The 19,191-nt window shown below is 47.8% G+C and overlaps 1 protein-coding gene across 1 annotated transcript; it reads left to right on the forward strand.

Annotated features, from left to right (window-relative positions):
• The first annotated feature begins 206 nt into the window (after nucleotides 1-206).
• On the forward strand, nucleotides 207-5,039 carry LOC117861505 (probable L-gulonolactone oxidase 4). The gene is made up of 3 exons (XM_034745076.2): nucleotides 207-1,095; nucleotides 1,414-1,669; nucleotides 4,141-5,039. The coding sequence occupies exons 1-3, from the start codon at nucleotides 313-315 to the stop codon at nucleotides 4,989-4,991; spliced, it is 1,890 nt and encodes a 629-aa protein (XP_034600967.1). The 5' UTR covers nucleotides 207-312; the 3' UTR covers nucleotides 4,992-5,039.
• The last annotated feature ends 14,152 nt before the right edge of the window (nucleotides 5,040-19,191 follow it).

Here is a 19,191-nt window from a genome sequence, read left to right on the forward strand (position 1 = left end):
AATTGTAAGGGGTTTTGACTTTTGCTGTGTATCTAGACATTCGTTGTGTCTAGTTTCAAAGGAAAAAAAGTCAAAACCCTTTGAAACGTAGTGAGTCAATGGTCTAGTAGATGGATGATAGCTGGCAGGTGGTAGGTGAAATCAATACCTTGTACCTGTCATTTGCAGCCTATAAATAAAAAGGAGATGGCTAGCTGTAGCCTGAGTTCAGCGGCGCCATTTCTTGTGTGCTCTGTTCTCTCTTCTCTCCCTCCAAGTTCAGTAGTAGTGTGCGCGCGCGTGAGCTGCAGCCTGCAAGGGCAGGTCTGTTGTATGCGTGTGAGAGAGTTGAGGGGCTGGCCTAATGCCAGCGAGGTTTGGCTAACAAAGGTTGGGAACACTATAAGATCCAGAGAAGATAGGTTTACGGTGATTACATTGGTGCGACCACGAGCAATGCAGATACTCCTACTCCTCCTCATCCTTACCCTAATAATTCGACTCACCAGCTCAAGCCCTCCGCTGGATCCAGTAGCGTGTTCGAATGGCATGTCGAATTGCACCGTCACCAACGCTAATGGCTACTTCCCCGACCGCAGTATCTGCCGCGCGGCCAACGCCATCTACCCACGCACGGAGCAGGAGCTCCTGGCGGCCGTTGCGGCGGCGGCGGTGGCCAAACGGAAGGTGAAGGTCGCCACCAGGTACTCTCACAGCTTCACCAAACTAACCTGCCCGGGCGGCCGCGACGGCACTATCATCAGCACCCGGTGGCTGAACCGGACGGTGCAGATCGACGGCAAGAAAGGACTCTTGACGGTGGAGAGCGGCATGGTCCTCAGCGACCTGATGCGAGTCGCCGCCGCGGCGGGGCTCTGCCTGCCCAACTCGCCGTACTGGTCTGCAGTCACCGTCGGCGGGCTCCTGGCGACCGGCGCGCACGGGAGCTCCCTGTGGGGCAAGGGGAGCGCCGTGCACGAGTACGTGGTTGGGATTAGGATCGTGACGCCGGCGCCGGCGAGTCAGGGGTTTGCGGTGGTTAGGGAACTTGGAGCCGACCACCCGGATCTGGACGCGGTGAAAGTATCCCTTGGCGTGCTTGGTGTCATATCTCAGGTACTCTCTGCTTTGCTTAAAATAGTCTAGTATTCATTTGGTCGATCTAAATATTTATTTGTCGCTACGCAAATGATTTGCCATATAGTTCTGTCCATTTGCTTTGCGTGTACAGCTTAAATCAGTCATACAACCTTAATGGCAAATGTCAAGTAAATGGACAGAACGATGATGTCATGTTCAAAGAGACCGCTTCTTTGTTGAAATGAAAGGACATGAGAAAGAGCCAAACCCCCTTTCCATCTGATGGACAACGTTAAAGCAAAGTGTCTTAAGCCGTATGTATTTTCTTGTGATGATTCCTTTGCGTATACGCAGGTAACTCTGGCGTTGCAGCCCCTGTTCAAACGGTCGGTCACGTTCGTGACGCGTGACGAATCGGACCTGGCGGACCAGGTGGCCGCGTGGGGCGGCCTGCACGAGTTCGGCGACATCAGATGGCTGCCGCACCAGCGCAAAGTCATCTACCGCGAGGACAACCGCGTCGACATCTCGTCCCCTGGCAATGGCCTCAACGACTTCCCCGCTTTCTGGTCGTTACCAGCGCACGAGATCGTCGCCGCCAGAGTTGAAGGTACACGCCGACCTCACCTATTTAGGCAACCAGATATACTGCTGCTTTTGAAATTTTAAGATTTTTAGATGCATAGTTTTTATTATGTATGACATATGTTAGGGTAAGTATATTGTTGCTGTCTCACAGACGGTCTCATGCATGGACATGTAATCTTGAGACGGCTTAACAAACATGTACAATGGATTGTCTTTTTAAATTGTCTCATAGTAATTCTATTTGCTTAATTTGTGCATGAAAAAAAGAAATATTGTAAGTTCCATGCAACCACAACTCGTACAATGGTGGAGTAGTCGTCTCATTGTTCTAAAATCTAGCCTATGAGACGGTTGATTTGCGAAACAATGACCTCTTTCTCTCTCCTCCATATCAGCAAAAATCCTACGTGGCATTGCATGAGACGAACTATAAGACTGCTGAGGAATAGCAATGTACCTGCCCTTACTCTTAGGGCAAGTACATTGGTGTCGTCTAATAGGCGGTCTAATGCATTGCCACGTAATCTTAAGGCGACTCACAACAGGAAACCTATACAATAGGTTGTGTTATAAGTTGTCTGGTAGCTTAATTTGTGCATATGAAAAAGAAAATATTATGAGTTGCATGGCAACAATAACTCATACAATGGTTGTTGAGTTGTCTGATAGTCCTACAATTTAGGTGGTGTTTGGATCAGTAGTCCATGGGCTAAATTTTAGCTCATAAACTTTAGCTCATAAAGTTTAGTTCTGCTAGTCTGTTTGGATCCATGGGCTAAACTTTAGACTTTCATCAAATAATTACTGATTTACCCCTCATTTAACAGCAGTATATGATTTGCCCCTCGTTCAACCGATTAAAAGTAATGAAAAGTACAGAACAGATCAACGAATTACAGACACAAATAGGGATTAAACAGATGACAAATTCCACAGTTTTTCTTGGCCAACTGGAGGCAGTCCCAAATGCAAAGGCAGCTATAGCTAGAGATCCGACAGTAACAATGACTGATTTGCCATTAATGGGGGGCAAGTACGAGTAGCAAGGAGGGAGGGTAGGGTATAGTGGACGGTATACACTGCCTGCTCTGCTCCACTTGAGAGGGCTGCCTCCGTCGTACTTGTACCGTTTGCGCACCAGCAGCCTCCAGCCATGGGGTGCAAGGGGTCCAAGCTCGACGACCAGGAGGTCGTTGCGCTGTGCCGCGGCTGCACGGTGCTGCTCACCGTGGCCGTGCGTGGACCGCTACGCGCTCGCCGAGGCGCACGCCGCGCCTGCGGACTCCTTCGAGTTCGTCGTGGCGCCACTGCACCACCTCCTCCGCTGCAGCTGGAGCCGTCGGGGCTCGCAGTGCCCTCCGAGTGCAAGGGCGGCGGTGGCCCTTCGACCCTCCGGTGTAGGCTCCGCGCCGTCCGGATCCGAGCCGGCGTCGCCGGCCGACTAGCCTCCCCGCGGCATCCCCGAGCAGCTGCCGAAGAAGTCCCTGGTGCCGGAGACGGAGGAGATCGGGCGAGCGGAGCGGCGGCGGACGTTGCGGGTGCGCGACGCGCTAGGGGCAGGGTGCGGGAATGGATAGGGTGCGCTGGGGGTATCATGCATCCAGCGCTCGCCCCAGGACATTTTAGCCCACTTTAGGACCTCTTTGGGAGCTAAAGTTTTTAGTCCAAAATTTAGCTCTTTGCCGCCTTTTGCCCACCTGTTTGGATTCCAAGAGCTAAATTTTGAACTAAAAGTGCAGAACTAAAATTTAACCCTTGGATCCAAACAGGACCTTAGCTTATGAGGCAGTTGTTTCAAGAAACAACGACCTGTTAGAGCCTAGCCTAGGATCTCTAGATGCACATCTAGTCGGGATCGAGAGAGTCATAAGGGACATGGTGTTCCTGGTGAGTGCCGAGTGTGAGAGGGAGAGAAATGGGGTACCTTCACCCCTAGAGGTGGGAGCAGCAGAGCTGCTGGCCATCGCGGGTTCTGTCGGTGTAGTCTGCACCAGGCAGCGACGCGCAGTGCCGAGTCCGGTCGCCGGTGAGGTGGCGGTGGTGCTTCCCGCCGCTACTGCGCAACCTAGATCGGTAGGTGTGTCGGTGGGGGCGGCTGGCTGCGGCGAACCTCGTGAGCCGAGCTGGGTCCCCCCACCCTGTTTATATAGCGCAGCGCGACAGGGGCCCACCACCCATTGATAGGGTGAGCGCCCCCGATCAGGGCGCAGATCAAGGTCCTGATTGGCCTTTGGGCCCATCAGGAAAGAGATCAATCTAACACGACCCCTTTCTCTCTCCTCGCTCTCTCTCCTCCACATCATCAAAAATCTTACGTGGCACTGCATGAGATGACCTATAAGATCGCTGACATGTAGCAATGTACTTGCTTGTGGATACATAATAAAAATTATGTATTTAGAAAAGCTAAAATCCTTTACAATTTGCAACGGAGGGAGTGTATATATATAATTATTTGCACGTATGATAATGTACTACGACACGTGCGTGCAGAGGAACGCCGGGAGGAGGACAACGGGGGCACCGACGACGACGCCCGGTGCTCGGCAGCGCAGCAGTCGACGGTGGCGCTAGAGCGTCAGGGGCACGGCTTCACCAACGACGGCGTCTCCTTCACTAGCTACCCGGTGGTGGGTTACCAGCACAGCATGCAGGCGTCCAGCGCGTGCGTCGACAGCCCGGAGGACGGGCTCCAGTCCGCCTGCTTCTGGGACCCGCGCCTCCGTGGCCCTTCCCTCTACAACCCCGCCTTCACTGTCGCGCTCTCAAGAGCGCCATCGTTCCTCGCCGACGTGTGGAGGCTCCGGGACCTCCACCCGAGCGCGTTCTGCACCCTGCACGGCGCGATGGGCGTGCAGATGCGCTACGTCAAGGCCTCCTCCGCGTACCTCGGCAAGCCGGAGGACTCGATCGCCGTAGACATCGCCTACTACCGGAGCCGCACCCGCGGCGTGCCCCGGGCGCATGCCGACGTGGTCGACGAGCTGGAGCAGATGGCGCTGCGCAAGTACGGGGGCGTGCCGCACTGGGGCAAGAGCCGCAACTTCGCCTTCGATGGTGCCATCGCCAGGTACCCCAAGGCCGGCGAGTTCCTTGAGGTGAAGGACAGGTACGACCCGGACGGGATCTTCTCTAGCGAATGGAGCGACCAGGTGCTGGGCATCAAGGGCAGCCCCATCGTCGTGGGCAAGGGCTGCGCCATTGAAGGTCTCTGCGTCTGCTCCGACGACTCCCATTGTGCGCCGGAGCAGGGGTACTTCTGCAGGCCCGGAAAGGTGTACGCAGAAGCCAGGGTTTGCAGGTTTGAAGAAGACAACGAGGCGCGGATTGATGATGAGCTATGATCCAATCTATATCTATACCTAATATTAAAAAGAGGATGTTTCTTTCAATCCTTCAACCGTCGTGGTAATTTTGCGAAAACCCCCCTCAAGTTTTCAGTAATCAACCCGCAGTCCGCCCCTCTCGCACGCAGGTCGCAACGTGTCCGTTCTTTGTCCGTTGTCATCCTAGCAAAATTTTGGTCCGTACCGACCTGGAGTGGGCTTTCGTCCGGGTAGGAGAAGGAACTCGACCGACTCGATCCTACACGTTTGCACTGCGGTCAAATACGTGAGCTCGTACGTGACGTGAGGCTCAGGCGGCAAGGAGCCATCAGAGAGATCGGTTTGGAATTGGGTATGTGCGAGGCGTCCTCTCCGATAGCTCTGGCGACCATGGAGGGCCCCAAAGTGCGGTTCGCCAACGACGTGTGGGTCGACGCCGCAATGCGCCTCAAGGTCGGCTACGCCGCCATCATCTCCAAGATTAACACGCCATCACGCCCAGGTGCGAGCGGCATCCTTCAAGGATATGTTGAGGCCCCTCTCGCTGCAACTTCTGCCAAGGAATTTGTCACAAAATCCCATGATCGACTCCAATCTCTCACAATTTGCTTCGTGTCTTGAATTTTTTATGCTTGCAGCCCGAGGGCCTTGCCTATTCAGGCGCGCAGGGCGTCTATTGCCCACCGCCGGAGGAGCGGGCGGACATGCCGTGCGGCCGGCCAGTCCGCTGGTTGATCTGCACAAGTTCCCACTCATCCGCCTGTTGAGTCGGCTTGCCGACATACTTGATGCCGCCAGCTACTTCCTAGATGAGCGAGCAGGTGGACTTGGCAGTGGCGGCCGGGCGGAACATGGAGGGTGGGTCGATAGCGGAGGAGGAAGGATTGAAGACCTCGAACGAGCCCCGGGTGCCACGCAGTAATGCATGCAATAAATCCAAGTCCAAGCTGACTAGATCCTGTATGTGCGAGAGTTGACGTATCTTCCCAAAAATATTGCAGCACGAGGCAAAATCAATTGTATTTTCTGCAGAGAACGAAATGCATTCTCTGCACAGTTTCCAGCTCTTTCAGGTTGTATGGTGTGCTGACGGACAGATTTGCTTTTGGTATTGGCCAATTGCTCAAGAAGTCCAAAAAGTCAAATCTTCTGGAGTTGCTGGTTATCGACGGAACTGCACAGCTCAACGAGTGTGAGACCGTAACTCCCTTGCAGCTGCCTGGCATTAGGCAGGCTTTTTTTATTACCTGCTCTGGTGAAAAGCAAAGTAAGCTACGTACGGTTGACTATCCTTTTATTTCAAAAAAAAATTCCTTTTGGAAGCGATGTATTGACATGTAATGTGATTCTGTAGCAACTTGGGGCGAAGTGCTTTTTTGAGAGGTTAATTAGGTTTTGAGAGGTTAATTAGGTATGCTTCGCTACGGTAAGCACCTTCTCCATGTAATACATCCAAAAATAAGCAAAATTTCAGATGTTACATTTTACGATGGAAAGATATCTAACGGTCCCAATATCACTACTAAGAGCTATGAGAAGATATTTCTTCATTTTTATCAAGCAAAATCTTTAGGTCGTACTCATTCATAAATGTAGATGATGAAACAACCAAGAAGCACAACCGTAGCCTGAAAACACAATCGAATCTGCTGCAGTTTCGTGGCCGTTGCAACGCACGGGTATGTGTGCTAGTCTATTAATAAAGCGAGTAACGTTTCTGCCACATTATTTTCGTCCGTCATCCTATTTTTCAAAAAAGCTCCTGAAGTTTTTAGAAATCAACCCGCAGTCAATATTGTAAAGAGAAAGGGGTTCGGGTGATAAAAGGAGAGAAGAGGGGGAGGTTCCACAAAATAGTGCCAGCATCAGTCCCCACCCGCTCACTGCGTCAGCCACCAAGAAATCGCTAGGTGCACCCGGTAAGTGCACACATCTTTTTACCTAGAGCCCTTCCCATGTTCCACGAAATAGTGCCAGCATCAGTCCCCACCCGCTCACTGCGTCAGCCACCAAGAAATCGCTAGGTGCACCCGGTAAGTGCACACGTCTTTTTACCTAGAGCCCTTCCCTTGTCCCAAAAATTCCTCAAAAATTATCAAAAACACTAAATAATATCCTAAGCCTGTCCACGCCTTTCTTTTCTATTTTTCATCTCATATGAGCTCTATTTTTCTGTATCACTGGAGCAACATGTGAGCGTATCCATATCCAACCGCGCGGAGACCGCACACGCAACAAACTGCCGGAGCAACGCGATAAAAATGTTACGCAACACGATAAAAAATATGGTGCGCTATATGACACGATAAAAAATATTGTGCGCTAAGTAACGTCGTTTCGCCGTAGCAACGCACGGGCATCTTGCTAGTCCAATGTAAGGTGTGGAAGATCAAATCATTGTTACTTCCGATGTTCATGCGCTAAGAATATACTACAAACACGTTTAGGACAAAGTTAGTTCAAAAATGAACTAATTTGCTTGTCCTGAACATCATATATTTAAGACCTGAACATCATATATTTAAGAACGGAGGAAGTAATTAATTAATGTTATTTTGGGTACAATGCTGCTGGCAGATAATAATGATCGATCCACTCCATAATTGTGATAACTAGGAAAAATAAGCGAAGCAGCGCAGTGCATTGTGACGTTGATGAAGCCATATACAGGTTATGTCTCACAAATACGGGGGCAAATGGACATTTTTCGAACCAACGAGGTGGACGCTATGTGTTGCTCCAACACAATTTTCCACATCCAATCTTTATCTCTGATCCTTGATCAATCAAAGGTACAGTACTCCTCGGCCTCTCGCTTGCATCATGGATCTTCCTGGCCTACACTACGGGAAACAAGAAAATTGCCGAGTGCAAGGGGCACTCGGCGAAGGGCGAAATACACTCGGCGAGCCGTTTGCCGAGTGTAACACTCGGCAAACGGCACACGGCAAACTTTGAGTCGGCAAACAAGGATTTGCCGAGTGTTTTCTGTCGTGCACTCGGCAAAGTCTTTGCCGAGTGGCCAGAAAACACTCGGCATCCAATTGTTGAAAAAAATAAAAAAAAACATGTTCCGCCGCCGCCGCCACCACCGCCAGCACCACCAGCCACCACCGGCCACCACCGCCAGCACCACCGGCCACCACCGGCCACCACCGCCAGCCACCACTGCCAGCACCGCCACCGGCCGTCGCCGCCAGCCACCACCGCCAGCCACCACCACCAGCCCCCAGCCGCCAGCAGCACCACCACCGCCAGCCGGGAGGGGAAGGGTCAGAGGAGAGGGAGGGGAGGGGCGCCGCCCGCGCCGGAGAGGGAGGGGAGAGGCACCGCCCGCCGGAGAGGGAGGGGAGGGGCGCCGCCCGCGTCGACAGATCTGGAGGGGAGGGGCACCGCCCGCGCCGGCGGATCTGGAGGGGGGAGGCGGCAGCGCCGGAACCGGGGGAGGCATCGGCCGCACCACCAGCACGTCACCACCATCCACGCCACCGCCGCCGCCACCATCCACACCGCCGCCGCCGCCGCCACCATCCACGCCCGCCGCCACCATCCACGCCCGCCGGATCCGGGGCCCCCGACGCGAGTCCCCGCCGGATCCGGGGCTCCTGACGCGGGTCCCCGCCGGATCCGGGGAGGAGGGGCGGATTCCCCGCCGGATCTGGCCGGATTTGGGGAGAGGGGCGGGGCGGCCACACGAGGGAGGGAGGAGGGGAGAGGAGGGGGAGGGGCGCCGGCAGGAGAGGGAGAGGGAGAGGGAGGGAGGGAGGAAAGGGGCGGCGGCGATGGGAGAGGAAGGTGGGGGAGGGGGGCGTCGGCCGGGGGTACGCCGGATGGGTCTGGTGCGGGCCGGTGCCGGACAGGTGGGGGACTGGGGGGTCTTAACTGCGCAGGTGGGTCGGTAAAGTGTTTTCTTTGCCGAGTGTCCCACATAGGACACTCGGCAAAGTTTTTTGAAAAAAAAAATAAAAATATCCAACAGTTTCAAAAAAATACCAAATTTTCACACGAACCAATATAGGTTCTCTATTGACTATACAAAAAGTTTTGTGGTCAAACCAAACTCGACCGTCACTTCGACTCTAAATCTTATCGAATCTTCTCAAAGTTACTATTCTTCTTCTAAGATGCTTCGGTTTGTAATCATTGTACATGATGAAATGTGCAAAACCTTCTGAATTTTTTTCCACAGCCTCCACGTATTATATCATCACATCATGACAAATCTCATGATTTTCAAACTTTGCTTTTTTTTACAATTTAAAAATACTACTGCCACACGTTCATGGTCATGTTTCCTGAACAAGATGTTCGAAATTTCTTTTCATTTCATGGGTCAGGTCTCAAAATGGGCCAAATAACATGAATATCATTTTTCTACTCATTTTGTTCCATAATTTGAATCACTTGCAGTTCAAATTTGACTTATACCAAAAATTTCCTTGAAATGCAATTAATTAAATAAATATAGCAAATAAATCCAAAAATATATCAAATTTTAACATGGAGTACCACATGTTGTATGTGGGGAGTAGAAAAATTTCATGGTGAAAAGAGAAAAAAAATATTTTTTTGCCGAGTGTCAAAAAAACACTCGGCAAACCCCCCTCTTTGCCGAGTGTCTTTTTTGACACTCGGCAAACTACCCTCTTTGTCGAGTGTTTTTTTTGACACTCGGCAAACTACCCTCTTTGCCGAGTGTTTTTTTTGACACTCGGCAAACTACCCTCTTTGCCGAGTGTTTTCGTTGACACTCGGCAAAGAAGGGGGTTTGCCGAGTGTTTTTGGCTTGGCACTCGGCGAAGAGCTTGTTTGCCGAGTGCTCGAAAAAAAACACTTGGCAAAAAAAATACACTCGGCAATTTTCTTGTTTCCCGTAGTGCTAGATTTCGCGCCTGGTTTGGGACTTCAAGTATGGGGGTTAATCTCAATATCTAGTTGATTGGCATCGAGAATTCATTCTGCTGATTGCATCCTTTGGAGATTGGATGATGCAAGTTCAAACTCACAATTACTTCGGTTGGTCACATTCTTCAAGTGGTTCTTGGAGGTTCTCCAGAGCTTTTCTTCTCATTTATCAAATTTATTTAAGAGTTTATATATAAGTTTGTGCTCTCATAAAATAAATTTTATTTTCATATATACACACTTATTTCTCTTTTGAGCTTTTCTAACGGACTGATCACGCAAGATATTTGCCCTCCCCCCACCAAAAAAAAAACTGATGAACAAGTGAGTCACTTTTATGCACTCGTTTAGAATGATTCTTCTCTATCATTCCTACAAGTGCAATGTCTTCTTTTATGTTTGTCCTCCGCACACTATGTTGCGGCTATGTAAGGGTAATTACGGAATGTAAAGTGTCCTCCAAGACACTATAAAAGGGAAGCCCTACCCTGATGTAAACATTTGTTTCCTAACATTGGCGCCCACCGTGTTCTGAGCCACTAAGTAACCCATGATGCCACCCTAGAAGAAGAAGAGAACCACCAAAGATGAGGCAGGGCAGGAAAAACAACTCATCTCGGTTGAGCAAGTCAATATTGATAAGGTAGAAAAACTAAAAGTAATTGAGGCTAACCTAAGAACAAGAAGTCAGAAAGGGAGAGTTGAAGCGGGGACCTCGAGCCAAACACTGTCGCAAGCACACATGCACGATGGACCCCTCAGTGAAATAGAAGAAGAGCTAGCCTCAGCACTCAAACAACTAGAGGCGTTAAAGAAAGAAAAAGAGAAATTTGCTCAAGAGCTCCAGGCACAAAGACTAGCAGCCAACAAGCTGGCAAAACTAAACGAGGCCAAAAGGCAACTAGTGGAGTTGCAGCAAGAGTTGAACAAGTTGCAATACTTGCGCAACACACCGCAACAGCCACCGCAGCCACAACTTCAAACCTTCAACACCAATGATGCACCCATCATATACCCAAATCCTGGCCTCGTTGGACACAACACCCCAGTGACAACGACCGCATACACAACTATCGATAAAAGTTCCCTACTATCCGTAGGCTTGCAAACAGCCCCATGGCCTACAACCTACAAAGCAGTCACACTACCAAAGTTCAATGGCCAAACAGATCCTCGCAGTTCCTCATGAGCTACTAAACAGCCATAGCCTCGGCGGAATTAAATGACATGGTATTGGCAAAGTCATTTATCATAGCATGCGAGGGCGCGGCACTGAATTGGTACTCTCTACTCCTGCCGCAGTCTATATACAACAGGGTAGATCTTAAAACCAAGCTGATACAAAACTTCCAAGGCTTTCATAGAGCCGTGACTGATGAGGGAGACTTATTCAATTGTGTGCAAAAAGATAAAGAGCCTCTAGCAAGCTATGTGAGAAGATTAATTTGTCCAACTCAAGTCGCAAACTCCAGATGTGGAGGATAGTGTGGCCATAGCAGCCTGCATCAAGGGGCTCACCCCAGGGCCAATAGCCTCGAAGCTATCAAGGAAATAACCAAAAATAATGTAAGTCCTATTTGTAGAGCTAGACAAATATTGTAGATCAGATGAAGATCACAGAAGGAGAGTGACGAAGAGAAACTGCCAGAGGCAAGCCGAGAAAGATCAAAACTAGCAAGCCTCGCGCTACAACCACCAGCAACAGCACCACTCGCACCCAACCCAACAAGTTCTGGCGATCGAGGTAACCAACTCTCGCACCAAAACCAAAACCAAAACCGATACTACCAACACCAACCAAGCTTCGTCAGTTGCTATAGGGGCGGCTATGCCGGAAGAGGAAGAGGTCGAGGCAAAGGGCCTCTAAGGCCAAATAATAAAAGTAACCAACAAAGACCGTTTTATTATACGTTCCATGGCAAACAGCTCGACCATGCAATTGATTTTTGCTCGAAAACTAAAAAGACTTTCGAAAGAATAGCAGAAGAAAAGAAAGTGGCCGAAGCACCCAAAACCATCCACCATACCACCTTTTGGCCACAACCACCATACTACCTAAATCCCAACCTCGCAACCTTTCAGCCCACCATGACATGGCAACATTCACCGCAATTCCGACCTCAGGCTCAGCTAACCTCGCAGGCTGCGGACTTTGCACTTTCCCAACCTCTCCATGAAATACCCCTACCACCGCCAAATCTACCCAACAAAATTCCAAAAGCCGAGCCTAACAGTCCACCAAACAACAATCCCAAAGTCTTGCCCACATATGGCATGATAATGTCAATCTCAGGAGGACCCTCGCAATCTGAGCGTCGCAAGGACAGCTAAAATGCTCTACCAACATGATAATGCCAATCGCCAAAGGGTCTTCCCTTGAGTTTGAAAACAAAAGGCAAAAAAGATATTATTTCAGGCAGGTGAACACAATCATACCCGATGGCCCCCCTTCCAAACCAGAGTGGGCACACATGCCAATATCTTTTACAAAGGAGGACTTCCAATTGAAAACAGCCTCGCATAATGATGCGATGGTGATTGAGGCTATCATTGCTGCCTGGAAGATAGGGAAGGTCCTAGTGGACAATGGCAGCTCTGCGGATATCATCTTCGCAAACACCTTTAGGGAGATGAAAATTGACCCACACTTGCTCGAGCTGGTAGAAGTCCCGTTGCTTGGCTTCGGGGGGAGGCCAGTTAAAGCCTTGAGAAAGATAGCACTACCAGTTTCATTTGAAATCTCGACAATGCAAGAATAGAACGCATAACGTTCGATGTTGTCGAAATGTACTAGCCCTACTTTTCCATCCTCGGGAGAGGGTTCATCAACAAATTCAACACAACAATCAGGCAGTTGTTCCTATGTATGAAAATCCAAGCCTTGAAGAGGGTCATCACGGTCTATGGCAACCAGCAAACCGCCAGGAATATAGAAAAAGGCACAACCCTGGGACAAAAGAATGTCCATCACCTAACAACCCCTAATGAGGTTGAAGAGCAAGAAAATAAAAAACCATATGTTGAGCCCAAGAGGGACAAAGAGAAGGTAAAGATAAGTGCGGATGGACAAACAAAGAGAGTCCTCCTGGATGACTATGTCATGGATAGATACATCACAAAAGGGGCTAACCTCGAGTTTGACGAAGAGAAGGAATTAATTGAGTTCCTAAACAAAAACAAAGATGTTTTTGCCTGGTCTGCCAGTGATCTCCAAGGAGTTGATAGAGAGATAATCGAGCACGGGCTCGAAATAAAGCCTGGCGCGAAGCCAAAAAAGCAAAAACTTAGAAAAATGTCAAAAAAAAAGCTCAAGCGGTGAAGTCCGAAGTTGAAAGACTCCTCGAGGCTAACGTTATACGCCCGATCATCTACCCAGAGTGGTTAGCCAATACTGTACTAGTCAAAAAGAAGAATGGTAGCTAGAGAATGTGCATGGACTTCACTGATCTAAACAAGGCATGCCCAAAAGATGACTATCCGCTGGAAAGAGTGGACAAGGTGGTGGGCGACGTTGCAAATATTTAAATGTTATCACTCTTAGACCTATTCTTGGGCTATCACTAGATTAGAATAAAGAAAGAAGATGAAGGAAAAACTGGTTTCATAACACACCATTTGGAACTTTTTGCTTTGTGAGGATGCTCGAGGGGCTAAAAAATGCAGGGCAAACTTTCTCAAGAATGATAGCAATAATTTTGTCCAAATAGTTTCGCAGAAACGTCCTAGCTTACGTTGACAATATAGTCGTAAAAAGTGATAAGTGGAAAAACCATATTCTTGACCTCGCGGAGACATTTGCTAATTTGAGAGCAGCAAACCTAAAACTCAACCTAGAGAAATGTGTGTTTGGGGTTCAGCGGGGCAAAGTCTTAGGGTGCCCAGTTTCAACGAAAGGCATCCAATTCAACCCGGACAAAATCTAGTCACTCGTTGATATGAGGGAGCCAGCCTCAGCTAATGATGTGCAAAGGCTGACGGGAAGAAGTGCTGCCCTTAACGGGTTCATTCCAAGAGCCACGAAACAAAGCCTATCATTTTTTCAAGTGCTACGAAACTCTAAAAAGTTTGAGTGGGGGAAGCAGCAGAGTGAGGCTTTCCTGCAACTAAAATACTACTTGACAAACATGACCAAACTGTGCCCACCTGAACCAAAATCACCTCTCTTGCTATATGTGTCAGCTTCAAACTCAGCTGTCAGCGCTACTCTAATTCAAGAGAAAGAAAATTGATGGAAAACTGAAATAGATCCTAGTCTACTTCGCATCAGAAACACTATCAAGCTCGAGGCTGTTCTACTCGGAGCTAGAGAAAATCACATATGCAGTGGTTATGGCAGCACAAAAGCTGCGACATTATTTCAAGGGCCACAGCAATCATAGCAGTCACAAGCCAACCTCTACAAGATCTCTTCACGAATAGAGAAGCTTCGGGGAGGATTACTAAATGGGCATCAGAACTATCACAATATGTAGTGCACTTTGAGAGAAGTGCCATAAAATAACAAATCCTAGTAGACTTCATTGTAGACTGGACATCCCCATGCACTAGCCAAGATAAGGTCGAGGCTCCATGGGTCATACATTGTGATGGCGCCTAGTGTGATAGGGGGGTTGGAATCTCGGCTATCATTACTTCACCATCATGTGTCAAAATGAGAAATGCCACAAGACTCAGCTTCGCAAATGATGCGAGGTCTACAAACAACACCACAGAATACGAAGCACTGCTCATGGGGCTAAGGAAAATGAAGGCCCTGGGTCAGCAAGTGTTTGTAATAAAGATAGACTCTAAAGTAATAAAAGAACACATAGAAAAGTATAGCGAGGCTAGGGAGCTGGAGCTAATAAGTATCTAACAGCAATAAGGGCAATGGAAAAGTATTTCAACGGATTCATGGTGCAACACATCCCAAGGGTGGAAAATGATGAAGCAGACGCACTTGCAAAAGCGGCAGCACAAAACCAGCCCATGCCCCCTGACGTGTTCTATGAAATCATCCGCACGCCATCGACAAAAGAGTCAGCCTTAAAGACAGTAAATGCAATTGAAAGCTTTGACTGGAGAGCCAAAATCATGACGTACATGAGAGGGTACTTCGAGCCCTACGACGAGGTTGAGCTTGCCAAGCTAAAATAAAAACCTAGGGGCTACACGATAGTTGGTGGAGAATTATACAAGTTAGGGATATCAACCCCCTAGCTACGGTGCATAGACACAGAAAGCGGGAAAGAACTACTCGCTAAGATACACAAGGGTTTCTGTGGCTCCCACATCAGAGCTAAAGCCCTAATAAGCAAAGCTTTGAGGCAGGGATTCTACTGGCCCACTGCAATTCATGATGCACAAAGCCTCGTAAGAAGCTGCGAAGCTTGCCAAAAGATGGCAAACCAGCAGAATGCACTATCGCTCCCAATACAACTCATCCCACTACATGGCCTTTACAAAGATGGGGTATGAACCTAGTAGGCCCACTCCCAACAGCTCAAGGCAATTGCAAGTTCGCTGTAGTAGCAGTTGACTACTTCACAAAATGGATCAAGGTCAAGCCGCTGGAAAATATAACCTCGAGCTCAGTTCAAAAATTATTTTGGCAAAACATCATCTGCAGATTCGGAGTACCCAGGGAACTAACTGTGGACAACAGCAAACAATTTGACTGCTTTGGTTTCAAGGAGTTTTGTGCCAGTATCGGTACAAAGGTGAAGTTTGCCTTAGTGTATCATCCCCAGTCAAATGGGGCTGTGGAAAGAGCAAATGGCTTGATCTTCTCAGCCATCAAGAAATGTCTCTTCGATCAAAAGAAAGGAAAGTGGGTGGATGAGCTCCCGAGGGTAATCTGGTCCCATAACACCACAGCATCTCGAGCAATAGGTTTCACACCTTTTCGAGTACTGTTTGCTCTGAGGCAATGACACCTGAGGAGATCAAGAACAAGAGCTTGAGAGTGATGCAGGTCAAGGCTAGCCTAGATGATATAAAAGTTGAAAAGGATATGATAGAGCTTGAGATATTACAAGCTGTAGAAAATATTGATAAGTATCAGGAAGAAACAAGAAGGTGGAGAAACAAAAAAGTGATTCACAAGGACATCAATTAAAGTAGGTGACCTAATCATCAAGAGGAAGAAAAATTGGGAGAACCTCGGGAAATTATAGGAAGCTTGGGAAGGGCCATACATTGTCACATGGAGTAATAGGCCAGGATCTTTCCATCTTGCGGACCAGCTTGGCACAGAGCTGCCACACTCATGGAACGTGGATAGCTTGCGTAAGTACTATCCTTAACATCTTGTACAACGCTACCCTCGGCTAGTAAAGCTATAAACAACGTCAAGGGTAACAAATTTACTTTATCGCATTTTACCTTTTCACGTTCGGACTGCACTCTTTTCCTTGCTAGGGGGGCTCGTGTCTAGAGGCAAGGTTTTTAATGAGGCAGATCCTTGTAAATTTTTTATCATGCAATGAAATGAAATTCCCCCAATGATTCTCAAGTGCAACATCAAGTTGCCTAACCTCACGTTTCTACGTGATTGGAAGCTTGCGTTTCTATGCAAGAGCCTTGAAGCAACAACAAGTTGCCTAACCTCGCGTTTTTGCGCGATTGGAAGCTTGTGTTCCTGCACAAGAGCCTTGAAGCAACAACAAGTTGCCTAACCTCGTGTTTTTGCGTGTTGAAAGCTTGCGTTTCGGCAAAAGGTGTTCCTCCAGAGTAGTCTCAAGCTAAAGCTTCTTCTATGGAAGAACACTATATTTTAAAGCAGCAAAAAGATGCATAACCTAGCTTTAAATGCGCAAAATACGCGCACAAACTTTTATTCCCATCCAAGGGCTACGGCAAATAGGTTCAGTCTTGTAGACTAGATAATAGAGAGGCAGCTTAGCAAAACACAATTTAAGGTTGCGATGACAATCAGCTTAAACTATGCCTGGCTTTAATCCCCTCCGCGCAAAAGGATGAAAAAGGGGGGTGACGTTTTTCAAAAAGAAAATTCATTTCAACCTTTTCCGTGAAGCCTCCAAACTCGACCACAACCCTCAAAAAAGGTTGGGGTGATGTTTTTTCAAAAAGGCATCCTCACTCCCTATATTCTCAGGTTCTAGCCTCGGGCCCAGCTATGATTTTTCATCACAAAACCATCTAAAGGTAAAGATGGTAGTTTAATTCCAACTTTCCAAAACAAATGCTAAGCCACAACTAAACCAAATTTGTAACCTTGCAAAATTTCATGGTTGAAGCAACTAAGGGTTGCGATATCAACCAAACTATCGTTGTATTTTTAAGTCAACAAAACTCGAGAACAAGTTTTCTATTGGCTTATCTTGTAGACTGTCAAAATTCATCTAACCTCGTTCATGCAAAAAGGTGAGAAGGGTGAGGGTGATGTTTTATTGAAAAAGGAAAGCTTGCTCCTCTTGCCTTTCAATATCTATTTCTAACTCAACAAAACTCGAAAACAAGATTTTCATCAACTTATTCTTCAGATCTTAAAGCTGTATCTAAGCTCAGTCTCTTTCACAAAAAAGGATGAAAGGGGGGGTTGACATTTTTTGGGAAGACAAAAGTCATTTTCATCCTCTTTCCGTGAGAAAACAGCCTCGAGTAAGACCTGCGAACAAAGGGCGGGAGGGGTGATGTTTTTCAAAAAGTGCTTCTCATCCCTTTGTTCTCGAAACTTTGTCTCCATCATTTAGCTTAAACAGCGAACGCATAAAGTCAACCAAAATCTGCGCATAAAGAAGCTAGGGGGTGACATTTTTCAAAAAGAAAAACAACACTTGCTTCTTTATGCTACGGTTTCGTTGCCAAACAAGTAAGATCACAAAAACATAAAAACGTCAAGACAAAAGAAATCCGCGAGGGTACGAACATTAAAGGTAACTAACTTCGAGCACTTAAGTTCCGACCGAGCAACAAATATTTACAACCTAACCCGCAAAAGCAGCCCACCAAATATTGAATGTATCACAACATTTCCAACCACAAATACAAACTCCTAGCTAGCCTCGAAAACTACTGCTCCCCTTGCTCAGCACCATCATTTCCGCTCCTGCCCTCGCCTTTTGCTTCCTCTTTCTTGGTCTGCGGACACATGAAGAACAATGTCAAGTGACAAACGAAACAAAACACTAGCCAAAGAAACAAAAAATCAAAGCGAACTCCGACCTGTGCAAGCTGCTCTTGAGCAACAAGCCTCAAGTATTCCCGCCCAGAGGTAGCCCAAAGCTGTTTGTAAAAATTTAACTTCGCAGCTCTCACATTTTTAGACTTCTCCTTTGCGCCAAGCTCCAAGGTCGAGGGGAACTTGTGGGTACGAGCCGCGAATGTCAAGAAATGAGAGCAACTATTCTCTTCAAGGAGTTGAAATATGCCATCAAGGCAAAAGGAAGAAGCAAAATCGCTGACACTAGCTATAACCTCGGGCAAGCCCATAAACTCCTCATCCATCCAATTAAACATCTCTTTTGCGCCTTCATCACTTGGAAATGCTAGAGGCTTTGCACCAAATTTCACGAGAGCAGTCTTGTATCCCTCGTAGATATCAGTAAACCTTTTCTTGAGGACTTGCTTCGCATCCTCAACAAAGGTCTTTTTCTCTTGAAGTTTCTGACTAAGTGTGTGAATCATTTTTTCCTACTCCACTATGGTCTATGCATCTTTTTCTACGGTGTTTTGGAGTTTCTCCAAAACATCGAGATTTTCCTCGGAGCTCTTTTCTAGCTTCTCAACCTGATGAACGAGGTTGCTGCATGTGTTCGGAGTTAGCCTCAGAAAGCTTATTCTTTAAGCCATGTAAAATTTTATTTGCTTCCTTAAGCCTCACAACCCTAGCTTTGAACTTCATCATCTTTATGCTCTCGGCAAGCATGTTTTTCTTCTTCGCCGCTAGCTTGTCAATAGCGACTTTGCCAAGTATAACAGACTACAAAATTGAAACAACAAAGTGAAAAAACTAAAACAACAACAAAAATGGTAAGAAACGAAAATAACGAGCATCAAATAAAGTACCTTATACCCGAGGGTGGCTGACATCCTAGCCAAATCATTGGGCTCAAAGCGCCGAGTTGATTTTTCATACTCTGTCAAAAGAAAGGCATGTCAGAAAATAGGAAAGAGGAAACTAAATGCAATCAAAATTAAGCTAAAGAGCGAGCACTAACACTCGGGATTGAAAGCCTTGTCCTCATAGTCATCCTCAGCAGGTGCCTTAGATTTGCTAAAGCCTTGAGAGGGACTAGCCTCCCCCTCCTCTTTAGCCTCCTTACCATCAACCTCGCTCCCGTCCCCCTCAGACCTTCTAAAAACCTCCTTA

Source organism: Setaria viridis, chromosome 6, assembly GCF_005286985.2.
Source record: "Setaria viridis chromosome 6, Setaria_viridis_v4.0, whole genome shotgun sequence".
NCBI lineage: Eukaryota > Viridiplantae > Streptophyta > Magnoliopsida > Poales > Poaceae > Setaria > Setaria viridis.

Bases quoted from the DNA above. Each gene is read 5' to 3' on its own strand.
- LOC117861505 (XM_034745076.2), top strand. From the start codon at position 313: ATGCGTGTGAGAGAGTTGAGGGGCTGGCCTAATGCCAGCGAGGTTTGG. The intron at 1,096-1,413 runs GTACTCTCTGCT...GCGTATACGCAG, and splicing joins TGCTTGGTGTCATATCTCAG to GTAACTCTGGCGTTGCAGCC. The intron at 1,670-4,140 runs GTACACGCCGAC...ACGTGCGTGCAG, and splicing joins CGTCGCCGCCAGAGTTGAAG to AGGAACGCCGGGAGGAGGAC.